We start from the raw sequence: 19,413 nt of genomic DNA, 5'->3' as shown, positions 1-19,413 counted from the left end.
TCCTCCCAAGTGTTCGTAGCAAAGATGTGATCAATCTTCTCCAACGTGGGGTTAGATTTTTCTCCATGACACCTATCGACCTGGATTTAAATCTTAGACTTAATATAGATGCTCGCACTACTTTAGACTTTTCAAGTGTACATTCATAAAGATATGTATATACGTATATGTAAGCGTTAGCATTTGCAAAATACTTTTAAAAGGATTTGGGCTTTCTATTGTGAAATGGGAGTGTACGGCTCCTATCAGGGTTAAAAAGATCTAGACTTGCATTAGTGCTCGCAGTTTTCTGGATTTCTTTGACATTTTTTAGAAATATTCGTTCGGTAAGAGAAGACCTTCGTGTTGATTACAAAGGTGTCAGTGATGACTTTGTTAATTTTCAGATGTTACGCCGGCTTAGTATCTTTGAGGTAGGGTATGCGTGCATGTACATATTTATAAAGATAAGTATATGTATGTACTATATGTATACGTGGGCATCTACGTTGTACCGTGTAATCCAAGAGTACGTGTCGATGAACCAAACCAGATTCCTTGCCCTTTCCGCCTCACGCGGCTGGATCGTCGTGGCGCGGGCGAGTGAAGTGGCAGACTCGACTGCCTCCGTGAGTCGTCGCCGTGCTCGCCTATATAACCGGACCAGACACTGCAGGCAAGAGCAGCACCCGCGCTAATCCATTCTTACTCCTTTTCCACTAAGAGGAAACTCTTCTCTTCTTTGCTCTTCTGCACGAGAGAAAACTGAGAGGAAAAGGCCATGGCGCCGAAGAGGGAGCTGGTCTTGGGCAGCGCCCGGGGCTCGGAGTCGGCGAAGCGCCTGCGCGTGGGGGTCCCTGGAGCTGCCTCCGCCGGCGGCAGCGAGAGCGAGCGGCCGGTGCCGGGAAAGCGGCTGCTGCGGCAGACAGTGTTCGTCGTGCTCTTTCTTGTGCGAATGTATGCGCGTTCGCTCTTGGCTGGCTACCTGCTCTTGATTCTCGTCTGCACCTTGAGCTCTGTTTCTAGATTCTTAATTATTCTGTCCCTGCCAATTTGTGTGTGTAGGAGCGAAAAGATCACGGTGACGGAAAGTATGTCGCAGATTGGTCGCATGGTGAGCACAGATCAAACATAGCTTTCGTTTTAATTTTATTTGCATGAAATTTGCAAGCAGTAATTCACCTGGTGTGAAATACTGAGATTTTACCAACTGCCTATCAATATGCGTTAATTGTGCTTTTCATAGAAGCACAGACTGTAAATTATTTTTTCCCGGGAAGCACTCATGGAAGCACAACTGTGTTTTTCCCTTTCTAGGGAGCATAGATTGTTTTTCCCTTTTCAGAAAGCATCCATAGCTATGTTTCTCACAGAAACATATGGTGTGCTTCTCGCCGAAAAGCACTGCTTCCTGTAAAAAAATCTGCCAAAACCTAAGAAAACCAAGCAAAACCTGAAAACCCAAAAAAAAAAAATCCAAAAACACATGCAAAAAGGAGAACCAAAATTCCGAGGGTGTATCCAGTGCTGGACGCATCACTTGGCGCGCTCCCATCCTCCAAGGGGTACCCCTTGATTAGTTGCTCCCGAAAACAATCATTTTGGGGAGTATTTCGGGGTCCTCCAAGGGGTACCCCTTGGAACCATTGTCCGTGTTTTGGGCCAGGCCTAGGCTTGGGGTGTTTAGATCGAGCTTTGTCAAGCCCGGCCCAGCCTGGAGAATGATAGGTCGACCATCCATCTATTTAAATTGGATTGCCTCAAAAAAAATCTATTTAAATTGGAAGCGAAACTTGCTGGGGCTTGTTGGACATTTGTATGAAGGTTTTGCAAAAAAAATTGTGCGCGCATTGGATTTTTCGTTATGTTTCAATTGATATTGAACTTTTGTGAAGCTTGCTGAAATTACCATGCATTTTTTGTGAAATTGCTGCATGTACACGAGATGTTCTATCATGTTTCAAAAAAATAATATAAAAATTCTATGAAACTGTCATGCAATCCCCATGCAACAAGTTAAACACACTATTGTAGTTTATTATTTAACAGAAGCATATATTTAAAACCCAAAATTTGTTAAATGAAAATCCAATATTGGTCTTGTTCTGAAGATATCGTCATCACTGTCACAAAAGTTCAGACAGGTCATGAATTGGTTGTTTGGTTAAAAAGTATTTGAGGCTTCAGTTACATACATGGATAGGGACATAGGGTGTAAGCAGAGTAGATAGATGGGTGATAAGTTCAGAGTGAGAGAAAGAATATTCCTAGTTGATGCACATATCCAAAAAAAACAAAAATAATAATCAATGGACAAGATTCACAATGTGTATAAAACATGCTGCACTCTCTTTTTCGGCTAAATAAGGTTTTGATACTGCTAATACATATTGATTATGTTTTGTACTAGTAATTTGTACGTGCTTTGCACGTCAGCTGATTACGTATAAGCATGGTACTAAATTAGTGTAAAAAACTAAAGCACACATATATTATGGTAAATTTTTCATAGAAGCTTCAAATGGAGATTTCCAATAGGCATTTGTGGAATCATTTTTAGGCTTCGCAAGGCTGGATAACAACTATTCCCAAAAAAAAAATAGTATGATGATTTTCTTTATATAAAACATTAGATATAGCCCTTTTATATATAAAAAAATTGTTAGGAAGTCCTTCAATTTATTGGACTCATACTAAAGCTCTTTTTTTGAGAATGTGAAAATAAGAAGTACGATTAATAATAATTTTTCACCTTCTCAAGCTCATGTCAGCTAAGAAAATAAAATGAGTCAAAACGTTCTCTTTCATAGGTTATTTGCACATTTTTTCTCATTCTAATTATCCTAGGTACCTTACTACTTGTTTCAAATAATAAGAAAATGGAAAAGTTTACCATGCATACAACACTGCAATGCTAGGCTCGCATGCTAGTCTCTCGTGAAGCAGTCGATGCATGCAGGTAGCTGTTGCATGCATGTAGGCAGGTAGTACGAATTAAATAATTTAGAGGAGCAAGTGTGTCTGTTGTCCAGCCCATAGTGGAAAGATCCAGAGTGTGGTCAGATGGTGGGTCACACAGCGAATTCTATAAATAGCAGACATAGGTTTGGAGCAGCCACTGTTTATGCGAATCCCACTGCTCCCAACCGTTAGATTGATAGCACCAACGACCAGGATTGCTGTTCTAGATCCATTCAAAACTCGTACACTATATAGTGGTATAGATATACACTTTCCGCACCTTTAAGGTATAGGTTCTTCTTGGTTTTGCATGATCATCCTATACAAATACCATAATCTTTGTACAAAAATAATGTATTTTCTTGCATTTTATCAGTGTATTCACAGTTCCACTTGATTTGGCTATCTCCCTCTTATTCTGTTCCTGTTGTGGCTGATTTGACCCTTATGTACTCCCATAGGTTCAGAAACTTCACAAGGTTCAGACTCTTATCATGAGGTAAGGATATTTTCCATGTTCTAATATGATATTCTAGTTTTGTTCCATAAAATACAATGATTGTTTTCATTATCTTCAAGTAATGTGTTTATTTGCAGGGTCAAAAACATCAGTTCCATTTTTCTCCGAACACGGTCACCAGTATAGGTAGTGCATAGGAACTTTTGCAAAAACACACACAAGTGTTTCATGTACCCCATGGGTCGTGACAACTCACCCAACCTCTTTAGGGGCCTATATTAGATCCACATGTAGGTAAGTGGCTTGCATATTTGCTAGAAACAAATATACTCCCCCCTTTCCTAAATATGTCTTTTTAGATATTCCAAGAAGGGACTACATACGGAGTGAATCTACACTCTAAAATATGTCTATATACATCTGTATGTAGTTTGTATTGAAATCTCTAAAAAGACTTATATTTAGAAACGGAGGGAGTACATCAAAGGCAGTAGGGCACTCCTCCCCTTTTCCCAGAATTTACATTTCAAGATTTCCTGATATCATTGATATATTCGTGACTGTATTTAATGACAAAAGAAAAATAATTGCACTTGCAAATAAATAATTACAATGCGATCTATTATTATTATTATTTTGATGATCAAGGTTGTATATTGGAGAGACTATTTGAATAATTAAAAGAGAATCTAAGAAAGAACAGGGGTAGTAGTAATTCACAGGGTGTAATTACAAGTACTTATATCCTCTTTTATGTGGTGATTGATGTACTCATGAGTTCCATGAACCATCCACTTGTTGTGCTTCTCTTAATGAAAATATGCAAGCTTTGCAAGTTCCATTATTCCGGAAAAAAAATAAAATGCTTACCTGTGGTTCTGCCTTGTCTCTATGCTCTTTGGTCATAGCAAATTGGAAAGTTTACAGCAGCAGATGGAGGATATAAGCCATGAAGTGGTTAGATTCATATTACTCTAAAATAATGTCTTAACATGGTCGTCCTTTTTTTCTGGTATTTGTTGTTGCTCACAGTTGTTTTGTCGTGTACAAACTGCAGAAGAAATTGGCTTGTTTGCATTCCGACCGACATGCTGATCAACACCCAAGGTAGGGGGACCTGTAGTCGCGCCGGGTCCACTGCTTCTTCATTCATTTTTAGTCTCATCCTGAAATATTTAATATTTTCCCACCGTCAAGATGCCATTTATGTAGTTCACAATACCCATCTGATGTTCCCTTAATGGAGCAAAGTAGTATGTGAATGTTAATTCAGAAAATGTCAATCGAACAACATATCGCCATGAGTTTATCACAATGCCATTCATGTTTCTGTTTCAGATCAGAACCATATCAGGAGGGTGCCACTTTGAGTGAACCGAACGCCAAGATTCGCCTGCGTTTCCTGGATGGCCTGAAGACTCCAGTTTACACAGATAAGAACATAACATCTGAAAGCGATGCGGCTATCAGGATTGGCATCTTTAATGGTGATAACATGATCAAGGAAGGCCTGCTTTCAAAGCTGAAAATTGAGATCCTGGTTCTCCATGGAGACTTCTGCAACGACTGCCGGGGAAACTGGACCGGAGAGGAGTTCAATAGCCAGATCGTGCAAGGCCGGGACGGACACAGGTTTGTGTTAGGGGGTGATTGCAGTGTGTGGTTGAACAATGGAGAGGCCTCCTTGGGCAGGATTCGTTTCAAAGAAGGATCATCCAGGACTCGCAGTAGGAAGTTCGTCGTGGGAGCAAGAGTTTGTATGAGCGAAAAGACTGGTGTTCGAGTCCAAGAAGCTGTCATGAAGCCGGTCACGGTGCTGGATCGTAGGAACGAAGGTACCAATAGAACATTGTGATCTGTCAGAGGTTCTGTGTTTTTGTTTCTTAATCTTTTATTTGCTTCAGCAAATGAGAAGAGGTACCCTCCAAAACCAAATGATGAAGTGTATCGTCTGGAAGAAATAGCCAACGATGGTACTTACCACAGGAGGCTTAAAAATGCTAAAATCTACAGTGGAAGACTTCTTGAATGCTCTGAATAAGGACGCGGACGACCTCCGTGTAAGGGTAAATATACTTGGTCTGGAACTTCTCTCTTTCTATACTTGTAATATTTTTACCGCAATGCTCAATATTGCTGCAAATTCTTGACATGCAGGTTCTTCTGATAAAGAAGGTGAACAACTCTTGGGAAAAAATGGTTAAGCATGCTAAGGGATGCTGTCTCACAGACATAAACGATAGGATGAATGTCAGTCTTCCTCAACAAGTTCCGTTTGACTATGTGATGGATGGCAATCTTCCTCAACAAGGTCCCTCTAGCACACATTCTTCTCTGGATGCAGTCATTCTTGAGCCGGATGAGGCTCTTCAAGGTTAGTTAGATACTTGTTATCTTACCCTGACTATATTTTCATCTTTTTGCGATGGCCTCAACTCTCGGGCATGGATCTGTCATTTCAAGGAACCACAGCAAACGAAAACCGGCTTCATGATAGGATTGACCATGTCACTGAACCATCTCACCACAATGAGTATGTTCATGGTGATCAGAACACAGTTAAGTCAAATTATTACCAAGGTAGTTGTTGCTTCTTGTTCCCCTCTGTGTTTTTGTGTGGAATTCCTTGCGATTTCAGTTACTCCGCCATGCTCATACTTGCCATTTTTCAATTAGGTCAATCCAATCCAGAAAATGGCAATCTTGCTGAACATGTTCCATTTAACTATGTGATGAATGTCAATCCTCCTGAACAAGCTCCCTCTAGCACACATTCCTCTCTGGATGCGGTCATGCTTAAGCCGGATGAGGTACTTCAAGGTTAGTCAGATATACATTACCTTACCCTTACTATGTTCTCATCTTTCTGCAATGGCCTGAACTCTTGAGCTTGAATCTGTCGTTTCAAGGAACCGCAGCAGATGAAAACCGGTTTCATCAAGTCACTGAGCCATCTCACTCCAATGAGCATGTTCATGGTGATCAGAATGCAGTTAATACACATTGTTACCAAGGTAGTTGTTGCTTCTCGTTCCTCTCTTATCTCTTTATCCTCTTTGCTTTATGTATGGGATTCCTTGCAATTTCGGTGACTTGAATGTGCTCATACTTGGCCATTTTTTTAAGGTGCCCCACCCCTTGGCCAGCAGCAACCTACAACATTCATGGCACCTTCACAGTTGGATGGTGAATTTCTATGGATCTTAGAAGGTGAGCAACCGGTTTCTGCACTAACTTATCAACAGCAAAACTGAACAGACCTGATAGATCACTCACATTTTACTCTGCTTCCAGGATCAGTTCAAGGAAACATCCATAGCCAGATGCAAGTTCCCATATCCATGGATTGTGGCAGTGCCATGGAGGCATCAACCTCTGTCCAACACAACCTTCTACCGCAACCATTTGTGCCTACTCAATTCCAAGAAAGCATGCCTGGGATCCATTACTCTGAGAATCCACCTAACCATGTCTCTGGACCAACGATATGGCACGATGATCCTATCACCGAACCGGAGCCTAGCGTTTATCCTTATCCTGGGCTGGATCATGGAAACTTTTAGCAAGCGGGCACATTCTGCAGTGCAGTTTAGGCCGTGTAACATCATGGTTTTGTGTCATTTTAACTTAGGTGTCAGGTTGTGATATATGATGTGCAGTATCAGGCATTGTAGACTGTATGTTTGGACACAAAGTGCTTTGCCCCCATTCTTTCTATTTGATGTTCTAAACGTTGTACAATGATGTTGCGTAGGATCTGAGGGTGTGCTCCAACTTGGACAAAACATTTTGTTGTCTGCGTGCACCCACTGATGTTAAATCGATGTTTAAATGTTTCAGAATGTCTACAAGTGTAAACTGCGATGAATGAAGACTGGTACTGTTCTGAAAAAGAAAGAAAAACATATAGCATTTTTTTTTTCTAAAAGGGTACTTATTTCACCAGGGTTTCGCATTGCAGCATGCCATATTTACCATGGTAATAAAGAGGGGGCAGGTCAAAGAACTCTTTACATGATCATCTCAGACTGATACACAGGTTGTACCTCAAATGATGTCGACAAGTGCCTTGGCATGGCCATCTCAGAATAGCCAACGAAATTACGACCCCACTGTATGATGATCGGTTAAGCCACTCCCCACGGAAAACAGAACGTATCTCTCAGCTTAGGTACATTTCTGGTACATGACTACATGATGCAAACTGCTTCGACGACAAGCAGATACTTGAACTGCACACACATTGGGCGATATCCATCTGGAGCAATAACACAATAGTTCCACTCATAAAACGGATGGCCATAGGTATCTCAGGAAAACGTTCGAGGATAATCAAGTTTGAGAACACAGTACCTGACAGTGTGCAAATGACACTACTCAGAAGCTCCAGCGTCACCATTGGAGACATTTGTAAGTGTTCGCATGTGTTCAGTCGCTGCCAGTATCAGACCTTCATACCAAATTATATAGCAGTTATATCACGGTGATAAACAAGAACAGGGGCAAATTATGGCACTGCATTCATGGGAAGCAATTAACAGGCCAGCATAAAAGCGTAACGGATAAACGTACCTGTAAATGGAGGCGAGGGTTTTCGAGGCCTCGACTTGAATTCTGGATGGAACTGAACACCTATGTAAAATGGGTGATCTTGTAGCTCTACAATCTGATCGTAAGTGCAAGCAGGTTCAGGCTTGAGAGGTTAAAAAAATCAAGACAATGATGAAATGGGATGTTTGCTCGGTACCTCCATCCTATTTCCACTTTCATCACAACCAACAAACTGAAGTCCAGCATTCTCAAGCATTGGAACAAAGCTAGGATTGACCTATTTAAACAGAAGAAAGTTTTATCACTTCCAAGGAGCATAAGGTAATAATGGTATAATAGCCACATGAATAACACGGGGTTTAATAACCAACAGTCATGGCAAACCTCATATCTGTGACGATGGCGCTCATCTACATGTGGAGGATTTCCATACCTGACATTTGCATTAATCTCCATGTTAGAAGGTGAACAAGATTGTGACAGAGCAGCATATATGTAACAGATGGTCAATGAGAAACACTAAGAGTTCAGCGAAAGCTCCTGACAACATGCCGCACAAACAGTTAAATTTCATGGCTGTAGCAGTGGATAAATGTTTTAACACACTAGCATTCAGAAGACTCACATATATCTGTCTAACAAACAAAGGATACAACATCCTTACAGTTTCGATGTCAGACAATCTGGTTTACGGAAGAACGTTCGACGGCAACCCAACCTCATCGTGTTTCCCATGTGTGTTTTTGATACCTTTACAGTGAATTACAAAAGCATTAAAGCAACATCATCTCCTTGTCTTGCACATAACTGGACAGAGAAGTACCTCAGGCATGTACATAACAACACGACCTGATGTGTCTGTGTTGAACTCTTCACTGTCTGCATTTCCCAGGCCCAAAACCTACACCAGTATTCCTAAAAATCAGGGTCTACAAAGATAATTGATTGACAAGTAATAAAAGGAAGCATACACACATGTCTGGACATCTCAATCACCGATATCTGCATTCCCAAGCATATGCCAAGATATGGTACTTTATTCTCACGAGCATATTTTGCAGCCAATATCATCCCAGATATTCCACGATCTCCGAATCCTCCAGGTATCAAAATGCACGAGGAACCCTGATTTATTTTAGAATTAAAACACTTTTAGAAGACTGAGCTTACATAGCCACAGAGGAACCAAAGACAATCAGCATACTAACCTTAAGAGTTTCCCAAGCTTTAGCATGAGCATCTGGTGCCTGTGCAAAAATGATACCACAGTAAGGTAGTCAAAACACACAACAACAAAGCAAGGACACACGTCATATAATTGCTAAATTGACTACAGATACTAAGGGCAGCCCGGTGCATGTAGCTCCCGCTTGCGCAGGGTCCGGGGAAGGGTCCGACCACTTTGGGTCTATAGTACGCAGCCTTTCCCTACATTTCTGTAAGAGGCTGTTTCCAGGACTTGAACCCGTGACCTCTTGGTCACAAGGCAGCAGCTTTACCACTGCGCCAAGGCTCCCCTTCTAAATGCACTACAAATGTAATCATTGCAAATAAAATGACTTTGTACAGCAGCATGTTGAGCTAGTAGCATAGTATGCATACATCGATATCTACAGCACTGAGATACTAATCGGCAGCAAGATAGAACAGATCATCAACATCAGTTGTGTTGGCGGAACAATGAATATTCCGCCTGCGGCCCTGCTCAGGAGCTTAACGACGACAAGATCTTCTTGGGCTCACATGGCCATTCCCCTCAGTGTCCAAGGAAGGGTATGTATCCGGTGCACCCAACCTTGGTTCACTCGTCTAGAAGATGTTAAAAGGTTTTGGAAAAATTCAGCATGCAGACACAGTATATATTTACCATGCTGTGAAGTTCCAATATAAAAATTTGAATACGGCTCGAGAAACAAAAAGACAAATCTCTCTGCATAGTAGCTAATCTAAATTCGGCTGCGAATTCGACCCATTATTGCTATCAACTTAATTTGTCATTTCTGTTTCGTAAGTTATGTTTTGAATTTGGATTTGAAATTTTTAGACTGCAGTGTACTCGTGTCTATACCATCTATTTTTCGTAGAATTTTGCAAATTTTCTAAATATGTAGGCGGAGGTTGGGTGCACTGGTTGCACCACAAGTTCCAGTGCACCAGATGAGTTTCTCCCCGGCTGTACCACTCTTACAGCCTTAGCATTTGCTCTGGAGAAATGATAAAGACATCTAGGCGGGATAAGGTGTCAATGCCTCCAGAGGCAGGAGTAAACCTCTGAGGATAATCCGTACAGCCTGAGAGAAAACCAGCATATATCAACCTGTTTGGTGGGTCCCATGGAAGACTGTAGACCACCTCCCTTGTGGAATTTCCTGGCTTTAGTAGCCCCATCAATCATGAATTCAGATCGTTTGCACAGGGTTACAAGCATATATAAATGGTACTCCCTACGTTCACTAATACAAGTTGTTCTAACTTTTTTGTGAATCAGATGTATATGACACGTTTTAGTGTGTTTGTTCATTCATTTCAGTCCATATGTGGTCCATATTGAAATACCCAAAACATATTGTATTTGTGAACGGAGGGAGTATATAACTTAGGATTGTACCACACATTCTCCCGATCAATAATACAAGGAAGCAAAGCCTGGTGTGTTCTGTGTCTCACAGCCTCAGGCATTCCTGGACAAAAAGTCCTACCTCCAGCCAGACACAGAGCACACCTGCAAAAGTAGTGTTGCCTTCGCTTGCACCCTAACTTGTGTAAATGCTTCTGTCACTACTGTTCCTGTGGACACCAACATGTCTATTGCTCATGTACATTTTCCCATCGCATATTAAGTTCATCGGGTATACTGTGCTAGTACTGTAGCCAACATATCTTATGAAAAGCAAACTGTTAGCGGCTTACACTTGCAGCAGCTGCATCTTCGAGATCTGAAGCTGAAACCCACTGGATAGAAGGTTTCTGTGAACATGCAACACTGGCATGTAGGAGAGCCTGGAACAAAATGAGATGCATACATGAATTAAAAACAGTGTTTACATCTAATAAATGAGACAATATTTATCATTAGTACAACATAGAAATGGGGAAGTCCAGCCGATTGCTTCTACAGTAGACACCCATGGAGAGTTTTGACTGAATAGTTATTTCGCAGCAGAAGCAGAAATCCTAGTTATTGGAATCGTTTTCATCATTGGCAAGCTTGATTCAAAACTATAATAAACCTTGTATGAGATGTAATGTTTGTAACTAGGAAAGACACTTTTATATGTTTAAAAGTTGATTCTTGACCCACCTTCACCACTGATAAGTAAGAATCTGACAGATTAGTGTACTTCCCAACCAAAGCAATTTTAACCTGCATGGGATCCATATTCAGTAAATTTTATTTTGCAGCATGCAATCAATAAAGAGAGGAGTTGTAGAACAATGCTAACAGAGGTACTGAGGTTATCATATGACTCGGCCATCAGCGTCCAATCTCGTAATTCAGGGGGGCCAGCAGACCTATAAGACCAAAACATGATTGCTTCAAGACATACTAATAATAATGCCATGTATGAAACTGGTAAGATATTACTATCTCAAATCACAAACTGCACACTAATCATGCAAGAACAAGCATTCTCTAACATTCATTAAAAGGCAACAAATATATCCAGAAATACAAAGTGTAAGCTAATTATACATAAAATATCAGCAGCGCCCATTTTTACCAAAATTATACAGGTAATATGAAAATTAAGTTCATACGTGCAAAGTTGAGCACATTTAATATTCATAAGCAATGGTTTTCAATAACCATTTGACTCACCTGGAAAGGTTTAGTTGTTTGATTATAGCCTCATGAGCCTTTTGGTTCTGGAAAGCAGCACATATAAAAATCTTATACCAAAGAGATGACTAAATGTAATTCGTACCAATTCGATAGCTTCCTCTACATAGTCAATGCTAAGCTTTTAGTTTAAGATTGAAACTCACTCTAAGAATAAGGGGAACATGCCATATATTTGGGACGTCATGGATGTTAAGTATGTTCTCAACCTGCAAGAAACAATATAGAACGTAAGTAGGGAAATATTGTGAACAAAATGGCCTTTTTCAAATTCCTCGTTACGAAAGCATACCGGTACATGACAAAATTGTGAAAGCTTCTCCTTCGCGGATCCTATTAGTGGCTAAAAATTGAGATAAACATAGGAAAAACCAAGCCAGATTAGAATGGCTTCTGGAAAAGGACTTGTTATCATGAAAGAAAAAGAAAGTCCAAATTCACCACACATTTCAACTAGTGTTCGTGATATGGAGAAGCATCTTAACTCAGAAGATGACTTTTACACAATTAAAATCTATCAATGTGAGAGATGACATATCTTAAAGCATACGATATTATTCTTCATGTTACCTGTGCTGATCGGCATGCTAGAAGATCAGGAGTAAGACCCAAGGCCCTTAGTTCTCGTACACTGTGTTGTGTTGGCTTAGTTTTCTACAAAAAAAGGGAGACAAGAATATGAGGGTCATATATTTACGATTAGCTGCCTCGACAAAACACTGCAACGCAATAATATATAAGGACGAGTGACATGTCCAAGTACGATCTTATTAGTATAATTCATGACGGGAGAATTATTTACTTGCTCACCAACTACACCCAATACTGGAACAAGGCTCACATGTATGAGGCAAAAATTGTCCTTACCTACAAAATATATATGGATGAGTGACATGTCCAAGTACGACCACTAACAAGAAAAACAAGTTTTTCAATAAAGAAAATATTGTCTGACTCCATAGCATAGAATTTATGGCCTGAGTTAGATCAGAGGTGTAGCTGTAATTGGTGGGAGGCCTTGGCACTACCAGGATGACCTCGATCAAGTGCCGTGATCATGGTGGTGATTAGACAGAAGAAGTGTGCATGAGATAGGGCACATGAGGCATGATGAACTGGCTAGAAAATAACAGGTTGGGAAAAATATTAATAACTGCTTGACTGCCCTTTATAATGCAATCAAATTACAACTGGGATAGAATCCAACTACCCTATCCATACTTTCGTGATGCAGATTCCTTAATCTAAGGTTTCCTAATTCAAACTCTCCTTCTTGACTCATCTTCAATCCTATAGGTACGTATTTTAATGGAAAAAGAATCCAACTAATCCTACTGTTTGTGCTAGCCATAAGTCCAACCCCACATGGCAGGTATGTCCAGTTAATCACAAAAAAGGAAGGCAGGAAAGACTAAATTAGTGTACTGTCAATGAATAAATAGAGAAGAGAGACAATGTGAAATGATACAACAGACACAGAAGCCCAGTAAACTAGCACATTCTCAGCAACCATGGATATGGGAATTAATTACAACAAGAAAACCCAACTATACCAAGAGAAAATGACAACTGACGTAGAGCTTCAATGAATGGCATTGATTCAATATCACCTGAAACATGAACAAAATCAACTTCTCCTCTACAATAGAAATAAGTAAAGTATCATATATAAGATGTCCCAAAACCCTACCTACAGTGCCGCCCAATTCGATAACACAAACATCAGCTGGACGAGTCTGCCCATCCACAGGAACAGAGGATACTGATTGTATCCATTGTTTTATTTCATCAGTTACATGAGGAACAACCTGGATAAATTCTAGTTGTAAGAGTGTCATAGGCTGTCATATTTGGCATTCCGTGCATATGTGAACATAGCTTTGAATAACACAAGGTGGTTACCTGGACCGTCTTTCCAAGATAGTCACCCTTCCTCTCCTTCTCAATGACAGACTGAAAAAAAAGGCATCCACTGTTTAGAAGTTCAAGTGACAATCAGCAAGCCTTTTCCTGGGGGAGTGCTCACCTGATATATCTTCCCAGTGGTAATGTTATTTTCCCTCGTAAGAGTAACATCCAAGAAACGCTCGTAATTCCCTAAATCCAGGTCCACCTATAAATTTGAAAAGTCAGGTGCAAGACAGCACAAACACTGAAAGTGTAACATTAAAATTTATATGTGCACCCAAGAGGGCGTACCTCTCCACCATCATCAAGCACAAACACCTCACCATGCTCAAAAGGAGACATAGTACCAGCATCTGTGTTTAAGTATGGGTCTGTAAAAACAGGAAACGGACAATATTAAAAATAGTGGAAGATCCCAAGTTCCTAACTCTGCAAATGGGAACCGCCATCGTAGCAAAGCCAATCCAGCAAAGTAAAAAAGAAAAAAGGCACGAAAACGTTACACAATATCACATGTTCACTTATCCCCAATGTTCGGACACAGCATCCACATTTGGCCCAAAAGCTAGCCTAAAACCCAAAAGGGTGCCACCTTTTAAACAATTATTAAAATGTTTGAAAAAACTAGTAGTAGTAAGATGAAAGACCTCCGCAACTTGACATGAGTTGGACAATTACTCAATGCGGCAAGAGCTCCTGATTCCAGAATCACAGTACCTTTTTGGCAGTGACAACCGTGACAAGTAGGCATCGACTCTAACTATCTTGAAGGCTTAATCAATAACTGGAACTCCCAAAAGGAGCAGTCGTTTATTTCATTCGTTGATTGATTCGCCCATCCCAAATTCTGACCAGAACAAGGAATACGAACGCAAATTAGCATGCCATCTCCTTACTAGCTCCTTTGGCACCCAAATTGAGGAAATAAATAAAAGAAATCGTCATGAAACCATGGGATGGCGCACAAACGCCGCATTTTCACCTGACCAAGAACTCAGGGAAGCGCAATTCTGGGTCAGGGTCGCAAAGTTTTCTAGGGCCGAGACTCTAAATAGCCAAAATCGAAGTTGGAAGGGAGACGCCCCCTAGGAGATGATGGGGACAGACCCGCCCGCGACACGGCAACGACGTGAGGCGCGAGACCCCAACCCTGTGCGGGCCGCGCAGAAGTGGGCGAGAAGTGAGAAAGCATGAAGCAGGAAGGGCGGGAGGGGAGAGGATGCGGACCGATCTTGATGCAGGTGACGCGCAGGCCGCAGGACTTGAGGACGACGCCGACGCTGCTGGCAGTGACGCCCTTGCCGAGGCCGCTGACGACGCCGCCGGTAATCAGCACGTACTTGGTCGGCGCACGCCCCTCCTCCTCCGCCGCCGCCGCCATGGCCGGAGGCAAAGGGGGTGAGCGCGGGAGGCTGGCTCGGAGGAGATATATTCCGGGAGGGAGAGAGGCGGGGGAGGGAGGACGCTCCGGTTCCGGTGGCAACTGGCAGTGTCGTTGCTGTTGCTCCTCCTCCAACTCCTCCTCGATGGGTTTCTTTCTTTCTTGGGATGCGGCTGGCTGTGCAGTGCTGGCAAATCCCACGTATGGTGCGTGTGTGTGTGTGATTCTTTTGTTTTGTATGATCTGGATGGATCTGTCATGCTATCAGCTCGTAGTCGCAGATCGGGTAGTAGTTGCCCGTGCAAGTGGACAAGTAGGGTGATGAATATTATGGAGTAACGGCATCTTCTTCTTTTGCGGGGTAACGGCGTCTTCAACGCGGACCTGAAACGATCCGATCATATTCTGACGCATCCACGGACACAGAGTAGGCATTCAACCCTATACCTTAAATATTCGTCTTTATTAACATTAAAAAATTGTTAGCAATAGCCTTCCGCCAAACATGTGCTAAATAGCCTCGGGTGAGCGCAACTTCAATAGGACCAGGGAAGGAAGAGAAGAAAAAGCATGTCAAACCGTATAATAACTCTAACCCTAGACGGTTAGGGCAAACTCTTTCATACAAACTTCTTCGGCAAGCCTGTGGACTTGCCTCCGCTCTGCCTGCCGCTCCGGCGGCCGGTGACAGGGAGGGGAATCCCGGCGTCTCCGCTCCGAGTAGTTTAGGTTAGGGTTTTCTAGTCCTCGCAAGTGCGGTGCTCGGACGGATGGCGCCGCTACTTTTTCGAGTTTGCCTTCCGGACTCCGATCCTCCTTGAGTTCATCCGTCTGGACGTAGCCGACAGAACTCCGGCGTAGATTCCTGCCATCTCTTTGGGGCGTTGTGGTTAGACACTACTAGGGAAAACCTTATACACAGAACCTTAGCAGCAGCGCGGTACAGAAAGAGGTGCTACTGCTAATTATCAGTAGCGCGGGAACAAAACAAGCGCTACTGCTACTCAGTTAGCATCAGTTAGCAGTAGCGCGGTCCGGTGGAACCACGCTGCTACTAAAATCGACCGACAGTATCTGTCACCCTAGGTTTAGCAGTAGCGCGCTCCGGTGAACCGCGCTACTGCTAAAGTAATAGTAGTAGCGTGCTTTTTTGTTGGTCGCTACTGCTAATTTTGAAACTGGTCGCATGGCGGGCCCCACTTAGCAGTAGCGCGTGTGTCAGAAGCGCGTTGCAGCTCTCTTCTTAGCAGTAGCGTGGTTCACGACCAGCGCTACTGCTAAGCCGCAGCATATACCACTTTTTCCCCCTCCCCCTCCCTCATCCTCTCTTCCTCACTTTCCCCTACCTCCCACCTCCTCTCTCCCTCACTTTGTTTCTTCCTCACTACTTCTCCCCCATTACTCTCCCTCTTCTACCTACATTTCTCTCTCTTTATTACTCCTAGCTAACTACACCATCTTCATTAATGCATCTCCTTTCTCTTTTTCTTTCCCCCTCCACTAGTTAAAGTTGTCTCCTCCCAAATTAGCTAGCTAGGTAGATGTAGCATTTAGTGAAGTGATCTATGTACCCCCTAACTAGATCTAGCCTTGTCAAGAAGAGCTTTGTCCACTTTTGATCTCCCTACTACATCCATCTCCACCGCGTGTGCTTCATCTCGAGAGATAGGTGATTAAAAATTCATGCTTTTGCAAGAATGGAAATATGTGTATGTGTGTGCGATATGACATAATCGGGCGATATGATGGAAATTGTGTGTGTGGCATGAGTTGACGCCGAATTGTGCTTGTGAGTTGCCTATGTTTTGCCGAAATGTCGATTTTTTCCGTTTCGACGAATTCCGGGCAAACTCTAGATCTATATGTCCTACTCTTAGGGAAGGTCATGCCGATTTTTTGTATGACTTTCATGCATGCATGCATTTTTATAATTAATTTGTTTATTATTACCGTGCAGGCGTTCATGATGGTCAGTGGAACGATGGTGGGCAGGTGGTTGCGGTCGGCGGTGCAGGACATGAAAGAAAATAACCTGACAGGTTTTATGTCCGTGTCGAAGATGCAAAGGAATAGTTTGGCTCGACCCCTATGACGATGGTCGTGTCGAAGCGCACCTGCTCATGACTGGTTTCATGGATGGCTATACTCGGTGGATAATTGAAGATGAGGATGATGATGTTGAGGACGGGACAGGCAATGACGACACGGGGCAAGACGAAGAGATGATCGATAATGGCGGCGGGGAAGAGGCTGGACAGCATGGCGGCGAAGAAGGGGCCGGACATGGTGGAGGAGAAGGGGCCGGACATGGCGGCGGAGAAGGGGCCGGACATGGCAGCAGAGAGAACGTGGACTCCACGCCGCAGAGTTCGTCGGTACTAAGTTCAATCGTGCGGGACCCTCATGTTCAAGCACTGCTTCGCAAGGAGACGAGTACTGAGAGAGCTGCTTCTCGAGAGGGGGCTAAGCTGCAGCAATTGGTGGTAGACTCGAACACTCCATTGTATGATGGTTTCAATCCTGAGGTGACCCACTTGAGTTTTACGCTCCAACTCCTGAAGACGAAGGCTAAAACAAATGGACCGACACTAGCCTCGATGAGCATCTCAAGTACCTAAAGGATGTTCTTCCCACGGGGAATCTATGTCCTACTAGTGTGGATGAGGCCAAGAAGATCGTGTGCCCTCTTGATCTGCCGCACATTAGATACCATGCATGCATCAACGATTGCATAATTTATCGAAGGGAGCACGCGGAAAAAATAAGCTGTCCGGTGTGCAATGCTTCTCGATACAAGAAGGCCGGGAAGAAATCTCCCCAGAAAGTTGTATGGTACTTACCGATCACTCCCCGTCTCTAGCGGTATTTCGTAGATCTCAAGGAAGCAAAGCTCATGCGCTGGCACGCGGAGAGGAAGAAGCCCGGCGATGGAGATGATCTGAAGCTGAGACACGTCAAGGATGGAAGCCAGTAGAGAGCGTTGAACGACTTCTATCGGTATTTCGAATGTGAAGCAAGGAACATCATGCTCGGCGCGTGTACCGATGGCATGAATCCGTTTGGCAACCAGAATACCAACGATAGCACATGGCCCGTGTTTGTATGGATGTACAACCTCCCCCCTGGTTGTGCATGAAGTCAGGGCCGGTCCTGAGATTTCGAGGGCCCGGGGCGAAACTAGAACCCGGGGCCCTTAATATATTGCATTAAAAAAATCAACATATTTATATATATTAATATAAAAGCGCAAAGCTACAAAGCCACAACACACTAGAACAACTTAATATAACAATCTTACTGATTATCATGGCATACTCACAAATCAATAATTTCGAGTATTCTCTATCCCTAAATAATGTACGGTCATTTGATTATCACTTGTCATATTGTAACAAAAAACTAAAGTGTGTCTGAAAATTGATGACAACAAATATTGGGAAAAAGAAAACCTATGATTGAAGTGGTCACACAAGAAAAGTAAAGGTAAATGATGCTGAAGAAACATTATGAACATTTGGCTGTATGTTACCCAGGACATGCGTACAATTCAGATGTTCTTATGTGAAATCTGAGTCAACCATGACACGTTACTACTGCTAGTACGACGTTCACTTCCGCTGGTTATTAATAGTAAATGGCAAGCACTAGACACCGAATATAATAATACCGCTAGATATTTGAAGAGAAAAGAGATCATTTAAAAAAATGATATTTGTAGAGAAATTGTAGTCTTACCTTCCGTCAGTCCTTATTGTGTCTTGATTGGCAACCATGAATAGAAGCTTGCAGCGGTAGCAGCGACTCCTGGTAGATGTTTTTGCTTGATCGGCATTGTAACTCTCCAGATGACAACATCAAAACCATGGCAATTTCACATTCCTGCTGCCAGACCGACCCCCGACGGATGGAAAGCAGCACGAGGAACGGAAGAACAAGAATGGAGCAACGACCTATGTGCGGCGGCGGCGGCCATCGTGGCTAGTCAAATCGGAAGGAGGAGTCGAGGGGAGAATAGACCCTAATTATTCGCGATCTAATTTTCAGCTCAGCCTCTGACGACATAGGTCGTTAATACTTCGGGCCAAGCCCTTTTTTACATCACTTCGGGCCAAGCCTAGTACAGAGTACATCCTGGGGGGCCCCTCAGCCTCGGGGGCCTGGGGCGACCGCCTCCCTGCCCCCCCCCCTCCTCAGGGTCGGGCCTGCATGAAGTCGAAGTACATTCACATGAGCATGCTGATTCAAGGGCCGAAACAATCAGGAAATAATATTAATCTATATTTGGGGCTACTTCAAGAGGAGTTAGACACGTTATGGAAAACGCCAGCCAAG

General features: G+C 42.7%; 1 protein-coding gene and 1 pseudogene across 2 annotated transcripts; one reads left to right on the top strand and one right to left on the bottom strand.

Annotated features, from left to right (window-relative positions):
• The first annotated feature begins 675 nt into the window (after positions 1 to 675).
• On the top strand, positions 676 to 7,255 carry LOC123110770 (uncharacterized; annotated as a pseudogene).
• Positions 7,256 to 7,286: 31 nt separating this feature from the next.
• LOC123110771 (CTP synthase) lies at positions 7,287 to 15,369 on the bottom strand. Of its 2 annotated transcripts, XM_044531377.1 has the most exons (23): positions 14,928 to 15,369; positions 13,992 to 14,071; positions 13,819 to 13,905; positions 13,695 to 13,745; positions 13,483 to 13,600; positions 13,346 to 13,402; positions 12,595 to 12,659; positions 12,363 to 12,446; positions 12,085 to 12,135; positions 11,939 to 12,001; positions 11,772 to 11,818; positions 11,395 to 11,464; positions 11,253 to 11,315; positions 10,862 to 10,951; positions 9,160 to 9,198; positions 8,927 to 9,076; positions 8,775 to 8,852; positions 8,616 to 8,701; positions 8,336 to 8,384; positions 8,148 to 8,228; positions 7,973 to 8,066; positions 7,754 to 7,850; positions 7,287 to 7,658 (listed from the first exon to the last, which is right to left on the bottom strand). In XM_044531377.1, exons 1-22 carry the CDS (start codon positions 15,079 to 15,081, stop codon positions 7,774 to 7,776), a joined length of 1,734 nt encoding a protein of 577 aa, XP_044387312.1. In that variant the 5' UTR covers positions 15,082 to 15,369; the 3' UTR covers positions 7,287 to 7,658; positions 7,754 to 7,773. The 2 variants fall into 2 exon arrangements, with proteins under 2 accessions (XP_044387312.1, XP_044387313.1); XM_044531378.1 differs by lacking the exon at positions 7,754 to 7,850 and having other exon boundaries at positions 7,287 to 7,753.
• Between the last annotated feature and the right edge of the window lie 4,044 nt (positions 15,370 to 19,413).

The sequence above is a fragment of the Triticum aestivum genome, chromosome 5B (assembly GCF_018294505.1).
Source record: "Triticum aestivum cultivar Chinese Spring chromosome 5B, IWGSC CS RefSeq v2.1, whole genome shotgun sequence".
NCBI lineage: Eukaryota > Viridiplantae > Streptophyta > Magnoliopsida > Poales > Poaceae > Triticum > Triticum aestivum.
The sequence above is the reverse complement of the archived record's forward strand: the minus strand, read 5'-3'. Positions and strand labels throughout refer to the sequence as shown.

Coding starts and splice junctions, on each gene's coding strand:
- LOC123110771 (XM_044531378.1), bottom strand. CDS start 15,081: ATGGCGGCGGCGGCGGAGGAGGAGGGGCGTGCGCCGACCAAGTACGTG. Junction 12,447..12,594: donor TGGGTGTAGTTGGTGAGCAA/GTAAATAATTCT, acceptor CTTTTTTTGTAG/AAAACTAAGCCAACACAACA. Junction 8,385..8,615: donor GATTGTCTGACATCGAAACT/GTAAGGATGTTG, acceptor TGCAAATGTCAG/GTATGGAAATCCTCCACATG.